We start from the raw sequence: 21630 nt of genomic DNA, 5'->3' as shown, positions 1-21630 counted from the left end.
CACCCATAAAGGAAAATGCAAGTAGAATTGTTCTGCAGCTTTTGGTTTACAGCAACCATTCATAGTGTCAAAAGGATGGACCAGGATGTAATTGATCCTTTTTGGGTTTGGAATATGAGGGTAAGAATATAATTTTCTTGTATGGGTGAGCTATCCTTTTTAAATGAATATCCAGTTGTTGTTTTTTACCTGCAGTCATTTTGTTCATGCCTGTTGTCTGACCAGCAGGTTTACTGTAGTTGTTCTTACCATGTGCCTTTATGTACCAGCATCACACCATTTGATTAGTCATGAGTTTATGTGAATGGTGGATTTAAGGAAACCTGTGGAGTTTGCTGATACCATTTAAAGCGTGCACAACCTCATCAGACTGAAGAGTTTCCCGTTGTAGACTGAGAAGCAGGTGGTGGTGTACAGGGAGATGTCTTTGTGTGGCTCACTGATGCTAATCTGGTGCAGTCACAGCAAGCAGGTGCAAAGTTATCGTTTAAAAAGATGTCATCTGTAACTAGTATGCAATAAAGATCTCTGAACGCAATACACCCGGAGTTTATTTTCAGTACAGATACTTGCTACATTCATGTCAAGTTGGAATATTTGCAGTTACATGATTTAAGATTTTAAAAAGAAACCAGAACTTGTAATTCCAAGTTGGAATTTTATGAAAGCTCCAAGCATCTCTTACTTGAGCGCAATTACATTGTGTAAAAGTAACTAAAATAGCTTTGACATATTTCTGTTTTCTTGTTTTTTAACCAGTTACCTAATGTGCTTTTTTTTACTCTAAAACTTGCCAAGTGCCAAAAGAATTTTAGGGAATCTTTTGAGTTGCCATCTTATAATTACGACACAATGTGAATGTTGTTATTTTAGTATTTATATAGTATTATTTTAATTTAGCCTTTTTAATTTAATATTTTTGATGTGTGCTTTTGTAGCATTTAATTTATTCGTTTTTAATAGTTCTATTTACCTTTAATTTGCTTTTTATTTCATTTTTGGTTTCATTCATTTTAGTACTTCAACTTGATTTCAATTAATTGGCAAGGCATTATTTCTAATTCTTTTGTTTTAAGTTTTATTTTTTCACCTTCAAGTTTTTTTTAATAGTTTCTAAACTAGAACAACAGAAAACATTGTACACATTTGCTTGAGGAATTGAATTAAAGTATTCAGTATTTATAAAGGTACAAAACTGCATGAGGTAAGCTGTCGTACAACAAGCCAAAAAATAATACATGAATAAACAAACATGAAATTAAAAAATTTGCCTTATGACCACTTCCTCCCCTGCTGCCAGCTTCCTGTACAGGTCCTTCAGGTCTTCTGGCTGTGGGACTTTTGAACCTGGTGTTGGTGGAAGCTCGAAATCTGATGACACCTGAGAGTCTGATTTCAGCTCTACGGCTTCTTCCGTCTTCTGTTCAGTGTCAATCCCATCTCGTTTACACTGCTCGCTAATAACGGCTTTACTTTCATCCACTTGGACAAGAACAGTGTCCATTTGACTGAGGCTCTCCATTCCTGCGTCTGATATATGAGTGGACTGAGAGGAAGTCATGTGAACGGAGCTCTTGTCGTCCTCATCTTCATCCTGAAACAGCTCAGGCGATTGGGACGCTGTGTTTTCGGTGGCTGTGTTGTGGCTGTTCTGACTGTTATCCAACTCGCTCTCGTCCGTCAACACCGGTTCTGCCTTGAAGAACTTTTCCCAACAAGGCTGAGCAGCTTTGGATCGGGACGAGTCCAAACGAGTCAGTTTTGAGCATGGCATTTCTGTGCAAGATGGAGGAGCAAGACCAGGTGGGTGAGGTACAGGAGATTGCTCAGGATCATCTTCATCGTCGTCGTCATCATCATTTGATTCAGTGCAGTCCATGTAATTGGACGAGTGTGCGGAGGGACAGGGCTGTATGAGGGAGTACATTTGGTCTGTATCATGAGAATCTTTATTAGGACTACGTGGTTGTGCACTATTGGCAATCTTGGTCAGATCAACCACTCTCATCTTCCGCCACCTCGGAGCCGTGGAAATCTCATCAAACAAGTCGTCATTACTGTCTGAGCCTTGGCAGAAAGAAATTTATAAGCACTAGTAACCGTTTTAATGATGAATAATAGAAATAGTTTTAATAATGAAAACGGTTTCTACCTTCTGATGTGCATCTCTTTCTGGTTCCTTTAAGGGTTCCAAGCGGTTTGTAGATCTCTTCCCTTTCAGTGTGTTTTCTACACAATGGCTTCAACCTGAATTTAAAAAGATCATTTTATTGTAAGTATCTCATGACAACATGGTTAAAAAAAGAGAGAAGGATCAGTCCTTACAGATCTGTGACGTCCTCCAGTGTCTTGCCCAATGGAATGACATTAGGGTAGATGTTAACAGGACCAATGTAGGACAGAAAGTCCTTAACCTAGTCAAAGGAAATAGAAACAGGCTTATGATATCCTAATACTGTGTATGCTGTCATGTATGAAAAATATTTTAAGTGGGATTTCTCTTACTTCTAAGTAAGAGGAATGAAAAGAAAAGCATGCTCTGTAGGAACTGCTCCCCATCCTAAAAAGAGAGACAGTCAATAAATAAATGATATATATTATATTATAAGTTATATTCTATATATGTATGAACACTTAATGTAATTTTATTATATATATAGAATTTAAAAATAAATCAAATATATAATTTTATAATATAAAAGTATAAAAATGTACATATTTGAGTGTATATATATATATATATATACACAAATATGTACATTTTTATACTTTTATATTATAAAATTATATATATTAATATCCATTTTTCATACTGTACATTATAACGTGATGCTAAATTCACTTCTAACAAAACATTTACAAGATATTTTAGTTTTTAAAGTTTTATTTAGATGGTATACAATTTAACTGTACTTTTACACAACAATGATGTACGTCAAAACGATTCCGTTCACACGGATCCGCAAAAACAACTAAAAAGCTGTATTCTGCTGCCGGGCCAGTAGATGGCGATATCACTTTGTAAATTAACACTACCCGCCTATAGCCTGAACAGGTAATACGCATGCGCATGATGTCACTGTTTTCACAAATAGTTTAAATGGAGACGGTATCGTTATCAAAAACTTGTACTTTGAAACCCGTTTTCAAAAGTTTCCTTTTTCAGGCCCCCAAAATGCCGTTGTGGTGTAAATGAACGCCCAAAACACGTAAAGTTTTCCATTTTTTGTTGAAAACGGTGTCATGTGTAAAAAAACCCAAAAAAACTGGCCATAACATGAAAATAATTATCTGCACCCAAAATTTTTATATTGGTGCATCATGACTCACTTGACAATGACAGAGGTCTTTCTGGTCCGTTCTCCAAACCATATTGTTGAGGGTTTGATGCTGATGATGTTCAGAGGAATGCCATCTGGAGCCGTGGTGCCGCACGGTAACCTGTTCGCCCTGAAGAACTCCTCATCCTGAGGAAAAAGCCACAGACGTGATCTCCGTTTACAACTACTCATTCAGGACGTGCAAAGGATGAGCCTTACCTTGGGGTGCCTACAAGCGTGGATCTGCGTTGCCCGATTGGTGGTCACGTGACACAGAATTTCAGGCATTTTTTTGAACATATCCAAGCTGTTCACATGTATCTGTAGTAGAGAAACTGTTAATGTTTGCAAAACTAGGCAGAAAGAATTAGTTAAAAAGAAAATCATTGACCTGTGAGCTGAACTCTTGTCCCAAGTTGGTAAAGAGGTACTCGTAACCATACGCCGCCTTACAGTTTAACCAAACCACATGGTACGGACTCTGACAGATCCAGTCCTGGATCAGCTGTCTTATCCCTGTTAAACAAGCCTCCTAAAACAGTGGGAAAACAGTTATGGAAAGAAAGATACAACCGCCTCAAGTCTGTTTGATATAATCCAGGTAAGTGTAAATGCTTACCCTGCTAGGGATCTGATGGTACTTGGGATCAAAGAATGTGGTATCGATATACACACTCTTAATGTCTTTTACCCTGCAACACAAACATTTGAACCGTATTATTATCTACAAAATGTGTTGTATTTAAATATCTGATTATATCTGAATACCTGTCTCCAGAGTGCAAGCACTCCATTCTTGCAGCGTCTCCGACAGCCAGTCTGAAGTCCCCTGTGTAGAGCACTGTACCCTGAGCACCCTCAAACAGAAACCTGTGTTGAGAGTTTCAAGCCATGATTTCATCCAAATGGACTCTATTTACATTCTTAATTCATGTTCCGGTTGCTTACATGACCGATCCTGGACAGTGTCCCGCTGTGAGCAGGGTTACAACAACATCCTCTGACTGAAGAGAAAAAATAAATACAAATTCAGATCAACTCAAAAACACTAAACAAAAGAATAAACTAGGAGCTAAACGCCCACCTCTCCAGTGGTTTCATCTATCAGAGATATGTGCGTTGGACTGTCCAGCTCCAGGGGCACCTAGTTTGTGATGGAGATGTTCTCGGATCAGGATGTTTAACGGTTAGCTGAACGATTTATGGAAATTTGCATGGCTGAAATGAATACTTACAATGTGATCTTCCCAGAACACATATTTTGGGTTACTAAGCAGGAGCTCCTTCGTGACAAATGAGCAGTACAGCTTCACTGTTAAACTAACAAAGACAATAAGTTTGTCAATGTCTTGTCAAATATATACAGTGGTGATAAGAGGACCCTGAAAACTCAGTCAAATTACAAAGTAGCCAAAAAGATACTTAAGTACAGTAACTAATTACATTTACTCATACTTTACAACACTGCATGCATACACACACATATATATATATATATATATATATATATATAAATAATTTACATAAATTAAAACACTGAAAACTGTTTTTGCTAGAGTGAATTTGGCATCACATTGTTATATTGTACAGCATGAAAATGGATATTAATTTTTAGTTACTATTAAATCAATTGTTTTTTAAAGATATTGTTTAAACATTAGATAACGGCAAAGTACATTTCAATGTAAAGGCAGAATAAACAAACTTACATTTTGTACATAAAAATAAAAAATACATAAATATGACAATATTTATATATACCAAGACGATGTTCATAGACATATAGCATAATACTACAGCATCATAGTATGTAAACTGAAAAAAGCTTGTTTATAAAAATAAAAGTATATAAACAACAAATTGAACTGACACACACATATATATATATATATATATATATATATATTAGGGCTGTCAAACGATTAATCGCGATTAATCGCATCCAAAATAAAAGTTTGTTTTTACATAATATATGTGTGTGTGTGGAGTATAATTATTTTCTATATATAAATACACACACGTGCATATATATTTAAGAAAAATGTGTTATTTATATATCAAATATTTATATATAATATAAATTATATATAATATAAATATATATACACAGTATATACATGCAAATATTTCTTAAATGTATACATGCATGTGTGTGTATTTATATATAGAAAATAATTATACTCCATACACACACATATATTATGTAAAAACAAACTTTTATTTTGGATGCGATTAATCGCGATTAATCGTTTGATAGCCCTAATATATATATATATATATTATTTTATACATTAGTTTATAACCAATAGGCCTACATTTAAACTTAAAAATTAAGGACAAGTCATAGTTTAAAAAAGTTTACATAAACTTTGGCTGTTTATGAACAAATGTTTAATAAGGACATGACTTGGAATAAACCAACCATCACTCACCTAAACTTCAGTTTTCTCTTCATCAAAGGTCCTTTCAACCCTTTCATATGATCTATTAAATATAAACATCAACAGATATGTCAGAACAGTGATCATAATCACAGCAAACCAATTTAGCCATTCATGCTGCCTGGAAAGTGCATTAGCAGGTTCTGATGCGATGTCCATAATACACATATATGCACCTTTATGGCAGTGAGAGAGGAAATATGCTCTGGCGTGCAAATTCTCCCTGTCAAATCGGTCCAGGGAGATGGTGGAATATTCCTTCATGCGTCCAGCAAACGAGCTCATGCTGACTGCACTGAGTTTGAGCTGATGAAGAACTCAAAATCCCCCTGAGACCTCAGGACATCACAGCCCAAACTCTTGCTGGGCTCGAGTCGCAGACAGCACCCCTGTTCCCCGCATCTGTCTTTCCTCCTCCTGGCATCGCTTTGGTATGAAATCACGTGAGTCGGAAACAAACATCGGTAACCTGATAGTGTAAATTGTACAGCGACATCTAACGGACTAAAATTCAATCCTTAAAACATTGCAAATAGCCACAACAATCGGTATACTCTAAAACAATACACTGAGACAAAAAATATGCACAAAGTTTTACAAATAATTGTGAATACCCACGAAGTTTTGTCAGTTTCTTCTAGAGCATTCCAGGGGTAGGTTTGATTGGCCAACCAAACTGTGGAATTCCGGGAATGTTTTCTCTTGGCCATTTTACCCTCATGCTAAGTTGCTAGGAAACAATGATGCGCAACATCGCTCAACCGAAAGAAACACGTTGACAATTCATCTTTTTATCACGCACGTCAATGTAAGTTTGTATTTAAAACATTATTAATAATAAATATCAACTCAAATCGGAGTTCAATGCTTCTTCTGAGTAAATTAGACTAAATGCTGCCAATGTTTGTAACTCCAGCATTAATTATTCGGTGAATGAGCGTATTGTTGTTGAACACGTGACACGGTGTTGACTTGTTGATTATGTAAAGTAGAATCTGTTTTTTGTCAAACTGGATTTATTCAAAGTAGAATAGTGAGTGATGTCTATGTTATCATACACAGAAATCATGTCCTGCCCAGTTTTGCTGGATAACAAGGCCAAGCCCAAGTCCATGAGCCGCGCGAAGCAATGGACAGGTGAGGTGGAGGACCTGTACCGCTTCCAGCAGGCCGGATACCGAGACGAGCTCGAGTACCGACAGATACAACAAGCCGAGGTACACACTGACATCTTTCTGCTGTCACTTAGAAGAACTTTTATTACATTATTACCATTTTAATAAGCACATTATTACTTTTTATATAATGTTACACAATCGTTATAATATACACGCAAAGCGAGAAATTACATTATATTTCATTATATACATTATTTGATCAAAATATTATGATGGTTTAATCAAACTTTTAGGGTCAGTAAAAACAAATATCCCCTCCTGACATCACACACACATACATATGTTAATGCTGTCGAATCGATTAATTGCATCTAACGTTACCATACAAGTTTGTAAATATTTACACACTCTTATGTTGTTAGGAGTTAACAGTTTAGGACCCAAGGACCAGATGTTTGAAAGAAGACCCGGAGTCAGAATTATAAAAAATTGAAGAAAAGTTTTACTGAAGATAGTTTGCAGTTTCATCAGCAGAAGTTCAGCTTCAAGACTCACACAGGAGTTCGTAGGCCGCCCCGCTTGCAGTCTCAAAGATCACAGCAGTTATACCATTTCCAAGGTCTAAGCTGCGTCATTGCTTACAGGTTGAATGATTCTCATTGGATAAGAAATTGATAAACATAGTAATTTTCCACACATATACAGATAGACTGAAGCATATCTCCATAGATTATGCAGCTGACACTCGGACCCTGAAGTTAGGCACGTCTTGACTTTCCAGGTCGCATATTTGGGTTGCTGGGTGCCAGCATGTCCCAAACAACAACTCAGTCAATCTCCAACAATGCCAGTGGTTCCTTAACCAAGCAAGAAGACTAACACACACACCGACACACATCTTTTCCAAGGTTGGATTTGGCCAGGCTCTAACTAAAAACAGGAGTCTCGTCTCAAAACATCAAGATAACAAGTTCTTTCTCAAGGAGAGCTACATTTTAGTCTAAGTAAGGCTTTAACAAAGAAATGGTCCCTTAAACTATTGGCTTCAATGACCCCTATTTGTTTGAGCACGTTGAAGACAAACACAAACACACAAAAACAGTCCCTGTTTAATTTCTGGAAACCGGAATAAATAGGCAAGCACTGTTACTACATTCAAATATCAAATACTGACATTAAAAATAATACATGAAAATAACATTTCAGTAATCACACTGGTAACTTCTATAACAAAGTATAATCTCCAGAGAAGTAATTCAACCCATGTGATATTTTGAAGGAAAAATATTGATTAATACCTTGACTATAATCACTCATTTCCTATATACATTGAAGCAGCAGTGGATTCCAATCCACCCCCTTCAATGTGATTAAACCATCGAAATATTTTATATATTTATAATATGGGGGAAAAGCAAATAATTTAACTTGGTTAAGGTATTGATCTAACAAAATATAATATTATATATATATATATATATATATACATATATATATATACTGTATAGAATATATGTACTTTCATTGATAAAATATACCAATAAAACTATACAATATATATTAAAGTTTTATTGGTATGTTTTATCAATGAAAGTATGCTTAGTCTGTTAATTTCTTAGTTACGTACTTAATTGTAACTTACTGGTGTCACAGTCCTGATTTCCTGCTGAATATTGTTGTGTTGTCCTTTCAGATTGACCGTTGGCCAGACAGTGGGTTTGTGAAGAAGCTTCAGCGTCGAGATAATACATTCTATTATTACAACAAAAAGCGGGAGTGTGAAGACCGAGAGGTCCATAAAGTGAAGGTGTATGCGTACTGACCCGACCCCATCAGCGCTTATGCCATTTTCATTTTTTTTTTTTTTTTTTTTTTTAAATACTGTCTTTTGAAAACTCATGGTCAGAGATGTCTTGCTGTTTTCTTAATGTAAGTTTCTTAATAAAAAAAATGATCTAAATAAACATTTTACATGTAATCAAACAATAGCCAGAGTTTCATCTCTTTACTGAATGCTCTAAAGCCAGAACAAAACCAGTACCAGGTTGGTATAGGTACACATTTACAAATGTAAATTGATATAATTTAAAGGGATAGTTCCCCCCAAACCTGTATTAATTTCTTTCTTTGGCTGAACACAAAAGAATACAGTATATTTTGAAGAATTAACTTCTATAGTATTTTTTTCCCTATTTTCCTATTATTGAAGCCAATGGGGTCCATCAACTGTTTGGTTACCCATATTCTTCAAAATATTTTCTTTTGTGTTCAGCAGAAGAAATAAATTCATGCAGGTTTAGAACAACTTGAGGGTGAGTAAATGATGACAGAATTTTCATATTTAGTTGAACTATCCCTTTAAGTGTTTTGCTCTTAGTTATGCAGCACACAATTGGAAAAACAAAGCAGCCATAACAAACTATACGACAGAAGCATAACAGATAAACCAATGCATCTACAGTACAGGTCAAAAGTTTGGAAACATTAGGTTTTTTTATATTTTTGAAAGAAGTCTCTAATGCTTATCAAGGCTGCGTTTATTTGATCAAAAATACAGAAAAAAAAAAACAGTAATATTGTGAAATATTATTACAACTTAAAATAATAGTTTTCTATTTGAATATACTTTAAAAAATAATTTATTTCTGTGATGCAAAGCTGAATTTTCAGCATCATTACTCCAGTCTATCACATGATCCTTTAGAAATCATTCTAATATTCTGATTTATTATGAGTGTTGGAAACAGTTCTGCTGCCTAATATATTTGATGAATAAAAGGTTAAAAAGAACTGCATTTATTCAAAAAAAAAAAAATATTTTCTAATAATATAAATCTTATTTACTGTCACTTTTTAATCAATTTAACACATCCTTGCTGAATAAAAGTATTGATTTATTTCAAAAAAAGAAAGAAAAAAATTACTGACCCCAAATTACTGACCAGTAGTGTATATCGTTGTTACAAAAGATTTCTATTTTTAAACATTTGCTTCTTTTTTTAAAACTTTTTATTCATCAAAGTATCCTAAAAAAGTATCACAGGTTATGAAAAAATATTAAGCAGCAGAACTGTTTCCAACTTTGATAATGAATCATCATATTAGAATGATTTCTAAAGGATCATGTGATAGACTGGAGTAATGATCCTGAAAATTCAGCTTTGCATCACAGAAATAAATGATAATTTAAAGTATAATAAATTGAAAACCAATTATTTTAAATTGTAATAATATATCACAATATTACATTTTTTTCTGTATTTTTGATCAAATAAATGCAGGCTTGATGAGCAGAAGAAACTTCTTTCAAAAACATTAAAAATAGTAATGTTTCCAAACTTTTGACCTGTACTGTATAATGTTACAATCCTTATACAGAAAGATTAAGAACCTTTATTTCCTCACAAATTCAACTACTTTGAGTTGAGGCAAAGATTTTTGTATAGGACAATAAAACTAAGTAGATGATTAATATTAATCTTAAATTCAAGAAATTTGTGATTTTGCAACTTTTAAATGTATTTTTATATGCTTTAGGTGTTGCTTATAACATACATGTTGACATAATTTGAGGTTTGTGCCTTTCACAAAACTTTTTTTTTTCAAGGAAGTAAAAAAATATGTTTTATTGAATTTTAATAAGAACAAAACATAATTTACATACAAGAGTACATATAACCATATATTTAAAAAAAGGAAGAAAAGGAAAGGCATTTTTCAGAAAAAAACTGCTTTTAAGTTTTTACTGTTGGATATTGTTTCTAAATATATTTTAACATCAAATTCAAATTGTTCAAAATTTGTAAATGTAGCAACGGGCAATTTGTAATAATCATTGCTTTTCTTTTTAAGTAATTATTTAGTTCTTTCCAAAACATTTGGGTCCTGGGACCCTTCCACGACAAATAAGATAAACATGAAACTAACCGTATGGCCCTTTAAGAACACGCCACTTCCGGTTTCATGCAGCTAGCCGTTATTACTGCTCTTTTGAAGTCATGCGGATAATACTCTGATCGGAAAGCTACTCCGTGTGATCAATAAATCCCTCTTGTTTGTTATATCCAGGTAAGTTATATAAGTTTAGTTGATTATTATATTCTCATTATGTCTGCCCCGTTCGGACGGTTTGTTTTCATTCACATTAGCTATTAGCTCTTTGATGTCAATATTAATCTATAACAGAAATCTGATTGTAGTTGTATTTTAGTGAACATAACGTTACATGTTCAGACTAAGAAAGACAGTTTAGAGGATGATATTTTTGATCGGTGTGTTAGTGTGTGGATATAAACAAAAATCAGTTCATGCACCTGCACTGATACAGTCAAAGTAATGAAGTCATTTACTGGATTGATAAACTGTGTAGATGAACAGTGATGTACAGTTGATATCTGAAGGTGATTTACGATTGTTTTATGGCCAGTAAGCAATTTCAAGTTCTAGTCTAGACCTGAACAATCAATAGTAGAAAGTAATAACATTAGACACTAATGGTGCATTTGTTTTATTTGGTTACAGAGCTGAAAAATAGTCTGGAGATCCTCCTCCTCGTCCTCCATCCTCAGATATCGGATGACATGAGCTGCATTTACCATTTCTGAGCCATCGATCCATCATCATGATGAAGATTTGCCTCGGATCACAAAGTAATGTGCTGTACGTTGTGCACTACATACAATGATATAAAATTATCATTTATGCACCATCATGTTGTTCCAAACCTATATGACTTCCAAAGAATACAGACGATAACCTTAATGTAATGAGCAAATGATGTAGTAGTTTAATTTTTAGGTGAACTTTCCCTTTAAGGATGTGTCTTTCTGATGACACCCTTACTAATGTACTTGTGACCCAAATAAATTGGCATAATATTGTTTAAATATCATGTTTATATGTGACTATATAGTTGATTAAAAACTACCAGGGCTCACAAACCACATAAACTGTGCGCTGACGCCAAGATCAAGCGCTCACATGACCGATCACACATTTTTAAGGCTGTGCTTATGGTTTCATGATCCAGGCTGCCAGAATCAACCCAAGCCCTTTGGGCTGATTATTAGAAAGGCCAGCTTGTTGTGTTACTCTGAAGAACCATTGTAATAAAAGTCTTCGAATTCATGGGAAAAGGAGCAAAGTGCATGACGGATCATTCAGTGCTGAGGCTCTGGGGTTTGCTTTAGTTCATATCACACTTTGATGTGCCATGAAATTATCAGTAGAGTGAATGGTTTAACCTGTATGAACATGTCGTGTGGCTTATCTGTGCTCTAGGTGACCCAACCATGACTATCTGCTGCTCCTAAACCGCTTGCCCTGAGGAGCGAACCCAAGCTAGAGAGCGGCGAGCAGCATGCACTGCCATCCTCCTCTCCAGAGGAGCAGCTGCTGGTAGAAGATATCAGGAAAGTGTGTGTGCACTGCTCTGGCCATGGATGACTTCCCTACACATGACTTCACTACACGCACCTATGGCACCAGTGGCATGGACAACAGGCCTCTGTTCGGGGAGACGTCGGCCAGGGTAACTCGACTGTTTGTTTGTTTTTGTAGTATAAAGTTAACCTTTTTTGCTATTCCAAATAAAATATTTGCCATGATAATATTCCATCAAAATATAATAGTATGATGAGCCAAAACATTATGACCAGTCACAGGTGAAGCAAATATCGTTGATCATCTCCAAACAAGGCCACATATTAAGGTCTGGGTAGACGTATTAGATGGTAAGCAAACAATCAGGATGCACTGTGGGAGAACGACAAGCCAGTGGAGGGAGTTTGATGCTCTGAGCAGTGTTTTGCTGGGAAACCATGGCCATTCATGTGGATGTAAATTTGATACATGTGACCTACATAAACATTGTTGCAGACCAGGTACTACCCTTCATGACGACGGTGTTCCTGGTGGAAGTGGCCTCTTTCAGCAGGATAATGCACTCTGCACACACTGTTCAGGAATGGTTTGAGGAACATGATGAAGAGTTCAAGACGTTGCCCTGGCCTCCAGATTCCCCAATTGAGCATCTGTGGGATGTGCAGGAACATCAAGTTCGATGCGCAGCGGCTCCACCTCACAAACTACAGGACTTTAAGGATCTGCTGCTAAAGTCTTGGTGCCAGAAACACAGGACACCTTCAGGGGTGTGTAGAGTCCATGCCTCGACGGGTCAGAGCGGTTTTGGCAGCACACAGAGGACCAACAGTATATTAGACCATAATGTTTTGGCTCAGGCACAGTGTGACTTTTTAATCACACAATGTAACTTTATTTCATATTGTAAACTTTATTTCACAGTTACCTTGTTCCACATAATGATGTAGATATTTAAAAAGAGAGCATTTACTGTGCAACCATGCAACTATTTTCTGTCAACTACACTAATATATTTTTGTTGGGACACTTTCAGGATAGAATCATCAATTTAGTGATCGGTGGACTCACGTCTTTACTCGTTCTGGTAAGTTTTTACAACTAATGAAGATCGCGATATGTCTGTTAATCATATTGTAAATAATTAATTTCCCCCATCTCTTTCAGGTGACCATCATAAGCTCAATCATCTTCCCTTCACTGCCTCCCAAACCATTGAATATTTTCTTTGCCATCTGTATCATGCTAGTCTGCGGGTCCGTGTTGGTTCTGGTGAGTAAGAACTTGCTGTGTAGTCTAAAAAGCATTAGGGTTAATTCCTTCAATGGTCCCAAAGAGAAATAAATGTTTTTAATTTAATCCCATCCATCTCTTTCTTTCAGATATTCTGGTATAGACAGGGAGATCTGGAGCCCAAGTTTCGCAACTTGATCTACTACATGCTGTGTTCCATCGTTCTGCTGTGTATCTGTGCCAACTTGTACTTTCATGATGTGGGACGTGATAAACAGAGCAATGCCTTATAAAACTGTTACCATGGGAACCGTCCCAATCAGCAGAATGTTCGTCATTATATGGGTGCTTTGGAACCCCACTTGAGTTCTTGAATCAGGATAATTCATTTTCCTACAAGCCCCATTTGTGTGGGCAAGGCCAGTCTGCCTTTGGGAGCCATATTAGTGGACTAAACATAATATAGATGCAAACATGTTAGCGATGAGTAGCACTCTGGGATGTCCGTGCACACGTTTTGCACCCTGAATGCTGTACACAGCTTAACCTATATGCCAATGACGTTTTTTTTTTTTTTTTAAATAAGCCATGGCAATGTAATGCATAATGCTTTTATACACCTACGGTACATTCCTAATTAAGAAATTCCTTATTTTGTATTTAAATGATCAGAAAAGCAATTCTGAATAAGAGCACTTGATTAAAGACACGCAACAGTCATTGTAAATCCTGCTTGTTTGTTTTTCTAAATTACTGAACACTGTTATTTGATATGGTGAAAACCTTCATTTTGGTTAACAACCATTGTAATTTGGATTGTATGTAATAAATAAATACATATACACAATATACATTTGTAAGCTCTGTTGTGCTTTATATTTAGTAGAAAATTGTGATACAATTATTCTGAAACATTGGAAAGTTTTATTTGAAAAACCTGGGGAACTTGCTGGTTCACATTTAAAAAAACATTTAGTAAGTAGGCCTGCAATATCCCAAAATAAATTAATTAAAAGGTGCTCCTACTTTGCCTTGAAGATATCAACTATCCTGAATACAACTGACAAAGCTTTTTTTTATTCATCATTTTGTAAATTTAGTTTTAAATTTAGGGTTAATGACTTACTACGGATTTCAAATCCCTCTATTGTTTTTTTCATTATATAAAACAAAGCTTATCCAAAGACACTTTCCCCCAGTTTCACAGACAAGGCTTGAGTCTAGTCCCAGACTAAAATGCATGATTAAGCTGTTTTAACTGAAAGCAACTTGCACTGATATATCTTAAAATATGTCAGTGTCATTATTTTGTCTCAAGATGCACACCAGTAATGTTTTCTTCTAAGGCACATTTATAAAAGCTACGTAAATGTCTTGGCTTAATCTAAGCCCTGTCTGTGAAACCGGACCATTTATTAGGCTCAGGAGCAACAGCGTAGAGGTTTAATGATGGAGTCACTGGCATTAAGTCACTGGCATGAAAGCTAAAGCTGACTGCAACATCACTGGCTCAGTGGATAAAGCGTTGTGTTTTTATCCTGGAGACCAGAGTTCAAATCCCACTAATGCTTATGTTCAATTGTTATCCATAAATCCAACAAAGAGTCCCAAACACCAGCTCTCGACGTGAAAGCTACGGTGGCGCGACTGGTTAAACACACGTTCTCTGGTGATGAAGCTGCGATAGAGACGTGGCTTCAAACCCTGCAATCAACCAACAGAGACTCTGGCAAAGCTTTAACTGCTTTATTGGACGATCATACAGGTCAGTGGACAAATACAAGTTCCAGCACATCAACAGACAAGAGATCTGTGGCTCACAGGTAAGAGCGCTGCCTCACGGCTTCAGAGGTTGCTGGTTCGATCCCAGCCAGATCTCCACGATACGAGTGAATGATGTATGTGTGAAGGGGCGGGGATGTTTCGGGTCCCCCCCCGAACCCCGTCACGATGTCCAGCAGCGGTTATGCTTCTTGATACAATCAAAAAAAAAAATTTAGCTGACTAAAAATTTGGGCCTGCCGTCCCTTCCCCACCTATTTAGGTTCCCATCGTTTGCTTTTTAAAGGAGTGACCCTCCAAAAAACTAAATGATGGGAACCTACATGTTTAGTGCCAAACAACAACATTCACACACGAGTAACCTCACCTGTCCATGAGCAGAAGTCCAGCATTACAGTCAATGTCTGTCCACACCACTCAGATCTCTGCTTCTGACGACTGGACGCGCCAAACATCCCGCATTCTGTAGGGGAAACACATTGAAACATTCACTTTGAAATAAAATTTTGGTATGTTTTAGCTTACCTGAAGGGCATCCAAGATGTAGGTGTCTTTGTTTCCGCAGTAGTTTCAATTTTGATATTTTTAGGTCAAACCGTTCTTGTCTGTCAGTCGTATAATGCAGGTCTATGGTCACTGTCTCAAAGAGCATGCACAGAAAAGTCCAAATTAAACAATTCCCCATCGTAAGTACACATTGATGGCCTAAGACACGAAACGAGCGGTTTGTGTGAGAAAACGAAAAGTTTTTATATAGTTTTTACCTCTCGTACACTTTCCGGCGCTTGCGCAGACTAAGCCAGAACGTGCGAACACGTCACACACCAGGAAGCGCGCGCGCCCTCAGATCACTTGGATGTGGCTGTGTACAAGAGGTAAAAACGATATAAATACTGTTCGTTTTCTCACACAAACCGCTCGTTTCGTGTCTTAGGCCATCAATGTGTGCTTACGATGGGGAATTGTTTAATTTGGACTTCTCTGTGCATGCTCTTTCAGATAGTGACCACAGACCTGCATAATACAACTGACAGACAAGAACCGTTTGCCCTAAAAATATCAAAATTGAAACTACTGCGGAAACAAAGACACCTACATCTTGGATGCCCCTGAGCTAAGCTAAAACATACCAAAATTTAATTTCAAAGTGACCTATCCCTTTAATGAACACACATTACTCCATATACTATATCTAATACATCAGAATTTAAACGTTTGCCTACATAATAGTTCATAAATATAAGATGACATGAATATCAGAAACAGAAACATCAGAGCTTCTCAATCCAACTGACTCTAATAACAAACATTAATCCACTAGAAAGATTATTCCCTACAGTAACTCTACAACACCAACAGAGACAAACACACCGTTCCTTATTACTCTGCTTCATTATATGAATGTTAGTAGGTAATTCGTTCAAAGCTTACAAATGTAACGCAACAACTAGCGATGAATTTGTTCTAGTAAAGCTCTGACAGAGTTCAGTGAGAGAGCAGCATGTAAACAAAGTCTGAGATAAACCTTCACAGAAGAAGAAACTGCCTTCACACTCGCTTAGGTGTCAAACAACAAGTGCCAAATTAAACAAGAAGATTGAAGTTAAAGACAGCATCAAATGAACGTCTTGTGTGTTCGCGGGGAAGCAGATTAAGCCCTTCATAATCACGTGAATGTAGATAAACTGACAGATGAGCATTGCTATAACATATCAGCAGAACTATCAGTACAAACCACCTACACAATTATACAAAACATTGACTTACCTGTGAGTTGCGTGACTCTCGATTCCAGCATTTTATCGGTTTGTCCGGTTATTTGCTGGAATGTGTGCAGTTGAGTGATCAGTTTTCATCTGCACGTGCTGTAGCGACTGTCATCAAGCGTTTGTTGTCAAGGATCCCAGGAGTCGCTCTGACAGTGAAACCCGCTCACGCCGCCTAGTGGAGCGGAGGAAGAACTGCGCTTCAGTTTCTGTCATTCTACTGTTAGGATTGTAGTGCTAAGCTAGCCTACTTAAATGTGCTCTACGCAAGTGAATCTGTGGCCAGTCTTAGGTGAGAGGGCCGTAATTTAATGTTCATATATTTGAAATAACTACTCTATGATTATGTCAGGATCTGAGCCAGATTAGCTCTCATCTGATGCGGCAAAACAGATCAAATGTTGTAGGCCTCAAGCGTAAACAGTAAACACACGCAAAACACGGTTCAAAAGCTCTTATGAGATTCGTTTAGTTTGTCACGTTTTTATGTTTTAAGTGATGTTTATCACGTTTGTTCACAGTTAAACAATGGTTTTGTGTTGTTGTGTCTCTGTTTTAGCAGTTCCCAGCAGCCTTTATAGTAAAGTTTGATTGATTATTGTGGACAGATTTGGACAAATGACTAGTGAAGCCTGTATGAAAATGACAGTTGTATATAATCTTAACCTAGTGATATAACGACTAAACACTGAATTGTGTTACTTTAAAGGCAGTTTTTACCGCTGAATGTAACAGGCACAGGCATGAGATCAGATGAGTGTCAGCGCCGCCTTGTGGACAATAAGTGAATCTGCATTTCAGTATGAAAACAGCAGCAGGAGGAAAGACACTGAGCTAAAACTAGTGCTGCTCACTGCAGAGCCGAACGACGTCCAGCTCCACCTCTGTGGATGTAATGGGTGGAGGGAGGGCGTTGTGGGTGGGGTTGGACCTTCTAGCTCCACCCATTCCACCCAAATTACACCTAGGGAGCAGGAGCTGGACTTCACGCTCCACCAATGACTCTGCATTGAGCAGTCTCTCAAATAAAGCACAGGCGTCTAATCCTGCTCCGGCTGAGCCACTTTCCAGAGTTTAGCTCCAATTTTATTTAAAACAAATTTCCATTTGTAAGTAATCTTCCCAGCACTGAATAAACCATAGTCAAATTTATTTACATCTCTCAACAGAAAGTTTTTTTGCAGGTTTTAATAAAATGTCTTGCGAATTAAATTAAACTGACATTACTAATTCATGACAGTATTAATATATATGTCATATTAAATTAACTATTATGTAGGCTAACTTTTAAATTCTGATGAAGTATGATAGATTGATGTCATTCTGTCTTGTGATATGTTATTGCACGAGTAAATGAGTAATTTAAAGGAGAACTCCTGTCAATCTTAACATTGAGCTCATTTTTTTGTAAATTTGGAGTGCTGTCAGTACAGAGAACAACGACAAAAATCGGTGTTGCCTACACCGTGTTATCCTCTGTTTAAAATTTGCACCCTGTTGACTTCAATGGGGCAAGTTTTAAACCTGCTTTTAGCCTCTTAACATCCTTGATGTGTCATTACAAGTGCACAGGTCATGTGAGTGATTCCTTCAGAGTGATCACGGGTGAATCTGACTGCAGTAGATGTGAAAGATATTAATAAAAATGATATTTATTTAGCCAGCGCACATACCTGTATTTACATCCTGTTTTCGGTAGAAGTCCATAGTAATCGATTGTCGAGTTCACGCGCATGATCATAGGTACTAAACCAATCCCATTGAAGTCAACAGGGTGCAAATTTTAAAAAGAGGATAACTCGGTGTAGGCAACACCGATTTTTGTCGTTGTTCTCTGTACTGACAGCACTCCAAATTTACAAAAAAATGAGCTCAATGTTAAAATTGACCGGAGTTCTCCTTTAATGTAGTTGTTAAAGGGATAGTTCAGCCAAAAATGAAAATTCTGTCATAATTTATTCTCCCTCAAGTTGTTCCAAACCTGTATGATTTCCTTTCTTCTGCTGAACACAAAAGAAGATATTTTAAAGAAGGTTGGTTATTAAACAGTTGCTGGTCCCCATTGACATCCATAGTATTTTTTTTTTCCTACTATGGAAGTCAATGGGGTCCATCAGTCGTTTGGTTACCGACTTTCTTCAAAATATCTTCTTTTGTGTTCAGCAGAAGAAAGAAAGTCATACAGGTTTGGAACAACTTGAGGGAGAGTAAATGATGACAGAATTTTCATTTTTGGGTGAACTATCCCTTTAATGCGTTTCTATGCGAACACTAAAAGCCAGTGTTACATACATGTCATCTTATATTTATGAACCATTATGTAGGCACACTTTTAAATTGTGATTTATTAGATATAGTATATGGAGTAATGTGTGTTCATTAATGTGTTTCCCCTACAGAATGCGGGATGTTTGGAGCGTCCAGAGATCTGAGTGGTGTGGACAGACATTGACTGTAATGCTGGACTTCTGCTCATGGACAGGTGAGGTTTCTCGTGTGTGAATGTTGTTGTTTGGCACTAAACATGTAGGTTCCCATCATTTAGTTTTTTGGAGGGTCACTCCTTTAAAAAGCAAACGATGGGAACCTAAATAGGTGGGGAAGGGACGGCAGGCCCAAATTTTTAGTCAGCTAAAAAATTTTTTTGATTGTATCAAGAAGCATAACCCCTGCTGGACATCGTGACGGGGTTCGGGGGGGGACCCGAAACATCCCCGCCCCTTCACACATACACCATTCACTCGTATCGTGGAGATCTGGCTGGGATCGAACCAGCAACCTCTGAAGCCGTGAGGCAGCGCTCTTACCTGTGAGCCACAGATCTCTTGCCTGTTGATGTGCTGGAACTTGTATTTGTCCACTGACCTGTATGATGGTCCAATAAAGCAGTTAAAGCTTTGCCAGAGTCTCTGTTGGTTGAGGGGTTTGAAGCCACGTCTCTATCGCAGCTTCATCACCAGAGAACGTGTGTTTAACCAGTCGCGCCACCGTAGCTTTCACGCCGAGAGCCGGTGTTTGGGACTCTTTGTTGGATTTATGGATAACAATTGAACATAAGCATTAGTGGGATTTGAACTCGGGTCTCCAGGATAAAAACACAACACTTTATCCACTGAGCCACGCACATTGTTGAGGGTTTTGGACGGGGTTTTATTAGCAGTGTTGTAAATGATGACAAATTTAAACAATAGTGGGATTTGAACTCCACACTTTTATATAGAATAAGCAATTGAGACACAGAACCTGTAGAGATTGTGGAAGGATTTTCTTACATTTAGTTTTAGCACCTGTTTCTAATCTTGTACTTGCTTGAGAACATGAATCACCTAGTCATTTCTTGTACATAATCTGTGTTCTTTTGAATGACAGGACTTCATTATTTCTGCTGTGAGTAATTTTTAGCTGATTTAAAAATTAAAAATAAACTGAACCTGGATCATTTGAGTCACGTGTACAACAAATGATTACAAATTAGTCAGTTACATTCCTGTAATGAGTGACTGAAATATTACCAAATGTTCACACAATTATAAGAATTTTCATTAAGAACTTTTATTAGACTGGGGTTCATGATTGGACAGCAGGTGGTTTGGGAAAAGCTATCAAGTAATGAAATTAAATCATTTTAAAATCAAAATAAGGCAACAAAAACAAAAGTCATGTGACCATTAAAGGAGAACTCCGGTCATTTTTAACATTGAGCTCATTTTTTTGTAAATTTGGAGTGCTGTCAATACAGAGAACAACGACAAAAATCGGTGTTGCCTACACCGTGTTATCCTCTTTTTAAAATTTGCACCCTGTTGACTTCAATGGGGCAAGTTTTAAACCTGCTTTTAGCCTCTTAACATCCTTGATGTGTCATTACAAGTGCACAGCCAATGTGAGTGATTCCTTCAGAGTGAACACGGGTGAATCTGACTGCAGTAGATGTGCAAGATATGTATAAAAATGATGTTATTTAGCCAGCGCTCATACCTGTGTTTACATCCTGTTTTCGGTCAAAGTCCATAGTAATCGATTGTCGAGTTCACGCGCATGATCATAGGTACTAAACCAATGCGTGTGAACTCGACAATCGATTACTATGGACTTTGACCGTAGGCAACACCGATTTTTGTCATTGTTCTCTGTATTGACAGCACTCCAAATGTACAAAAAAATGAGCTCAATGTTAAAATTGACCGGAGTTCTCCTTTAACAGACATCAGAGAACCATGAACTTAATTGAATTATTATTAACTTAAATTATTGACCCAAGTCAAGTAATCCCCATTGCGAGAATAACATGTAATCAATAAAGAAGTAACTGTAGTCTGATCACGAGTATATTAAAATGTTTGTATTGTGTGCTGTGAGTAGGCTAGCTACTCAAGGTACAGTCGTGAGTCAAACACCATTACCTTTAGTGAACGAAAGACAATAATCAGCAATATGCGTTCACACACATAACTTTATTTGAATGTTTCAAATATTATGCGTCGACAAATTATTTTATTTGATATAACGCAGTGACATCATTGCGTGATGAAGTAAGGAGCCGATGAATCGTTTTGTTTACTGGTTCACTCAAACGAATTGTCCGAAAGAA

The 21630-nt window shown here is 36.9% G+C and overlaps 3 protein-coding genes and 2 long non-coding RNA genes across 6 annotated transcripts; 3 read left to right on the top strand and 2 right to left on the bottom strand.

Annotated features, from left to right (window-relative positions):
- Positions 1-17: 17 nt before the first annotated feature.
- Positions 18-6218, bottom strand: dclre1c (DNA cross-link repair 1C, PSO2 homolog). Its single transcript, XM_079868109.1, has 14 exons — positions 5938-6218; positions 5753-5804; positions 4556-4640; positions 4405-4464; positions 4269-4324; positions 4089-4190; positions 3940-4012; positions 3712-3852; positions 3540-3641; positions 3331-3467; positions 2506-2560; positions 2326-2414; positions 2153-2247; positions 18-2067 (listed from the first exon to the last, which is right to left on the bottom strand). Exons 1-14 carry the CDS (start codon positions 6044-6046, stop codon positions 1259-1261), a joined length of 1965 nt encoding a protein of 654 aa, XP_079724235.1. The 5' UTR covers positions 6047-6218; the 3' UTR covers positions 18-1258.
- A 19-nt stretch (positions 6219-6237) lies between these two features.
- On the top strand, positions 6238-8861 carry meig1 (meiosis/spermiogenesis associated 1). The gene is made up of 3 exons (XM_079868112.1): positions 6238-6569; positions 6824-6978; positions 8573-8861. The coding sequence occupies exons 2-3, from the start codon at positions 6829-6831 to the stop codon at positions 8699-8701; spliced, it is 279 nt and encodes a 92-aa protein (XP_079724238.1). The 5' UTR covers positions 6238-6569; positions 6824-6828; the 3' UTR covers positions 8702-8861.
- Positions 8862-10825: 1964 nt separating this feature from the next.
- On the top strand, positions 10826-14071 carry tmem243b (transmembrane protein 243, mitochondrial b). 2 transcript variants are annotated; one of them, XM_079868095.1, is made up of 6 exons: positions 10826-10947; positions 11401-11538; positions 12160-12409; positions 13295-13345; positions 13426-13530; positions 13641-14071. In XM_079868095.1, exons 3-6 carry the CDS (start codon positions 12317-12319, stop codon positions 13782-13784), a joined length of 393 nt encoding a protein of 130 aa, XP_079724221.1. In that variant the 5' UTR covers positions 10826-10947; positions 11401-11538; positions 12160-12316; the 3' UTR covers positions 13785-14071. The 2 variants fall into 2 exon arrangements, with proteins under 2 accessions (XP_079724221.1, XP_079724222.1); XM_079868096.1 differs by having other exon boundaries at positions 10837-10947; positions 11401-11528.
- Positions 14072-14340: 269 nt separating this feature from the next.
- On the bottom strand, positions 14341-17235 carry LOC307156628. Its single transcript, XR_013820752.1, has 3 exons — positions 17041-17235; positions 15641-15736; positions 14341-15463 (listed from the first exon to the last, which is right to left on the bottom strand). It is a non-coding gene; the product is annotated as an uncharacterized lncRNA (long non-coding RNA).
- LOC307156629 lies at positions 17217-20700 on the top strand. Its single transcript, XR_013820753.1, has 3 exons — positions 17217-17331; positions 19439-19521; positions 19698-20700. It is a non-coding gene; the product is annotated as an uncharacterized lncRNA (long non-coding RNA).
- Positions 20701-21630: the final 930 nt, after the last annotated feature.

This window comes from Squalius cephalus, assembly GCF_949319135.1.
Source record: "Squalius cephalus genome assembly, chromosome: 4".
In the NCBI taxonomy this organism is placed as follows: Eukaryota; Metazoa; Chordata; class Actinopteri; order Cypriniformes; family Leuciscidae; genus Squalius; species Squalius cephalus.
This window is presented reverse-complemented; position numbering and strand designations above follow the sequence as displayed.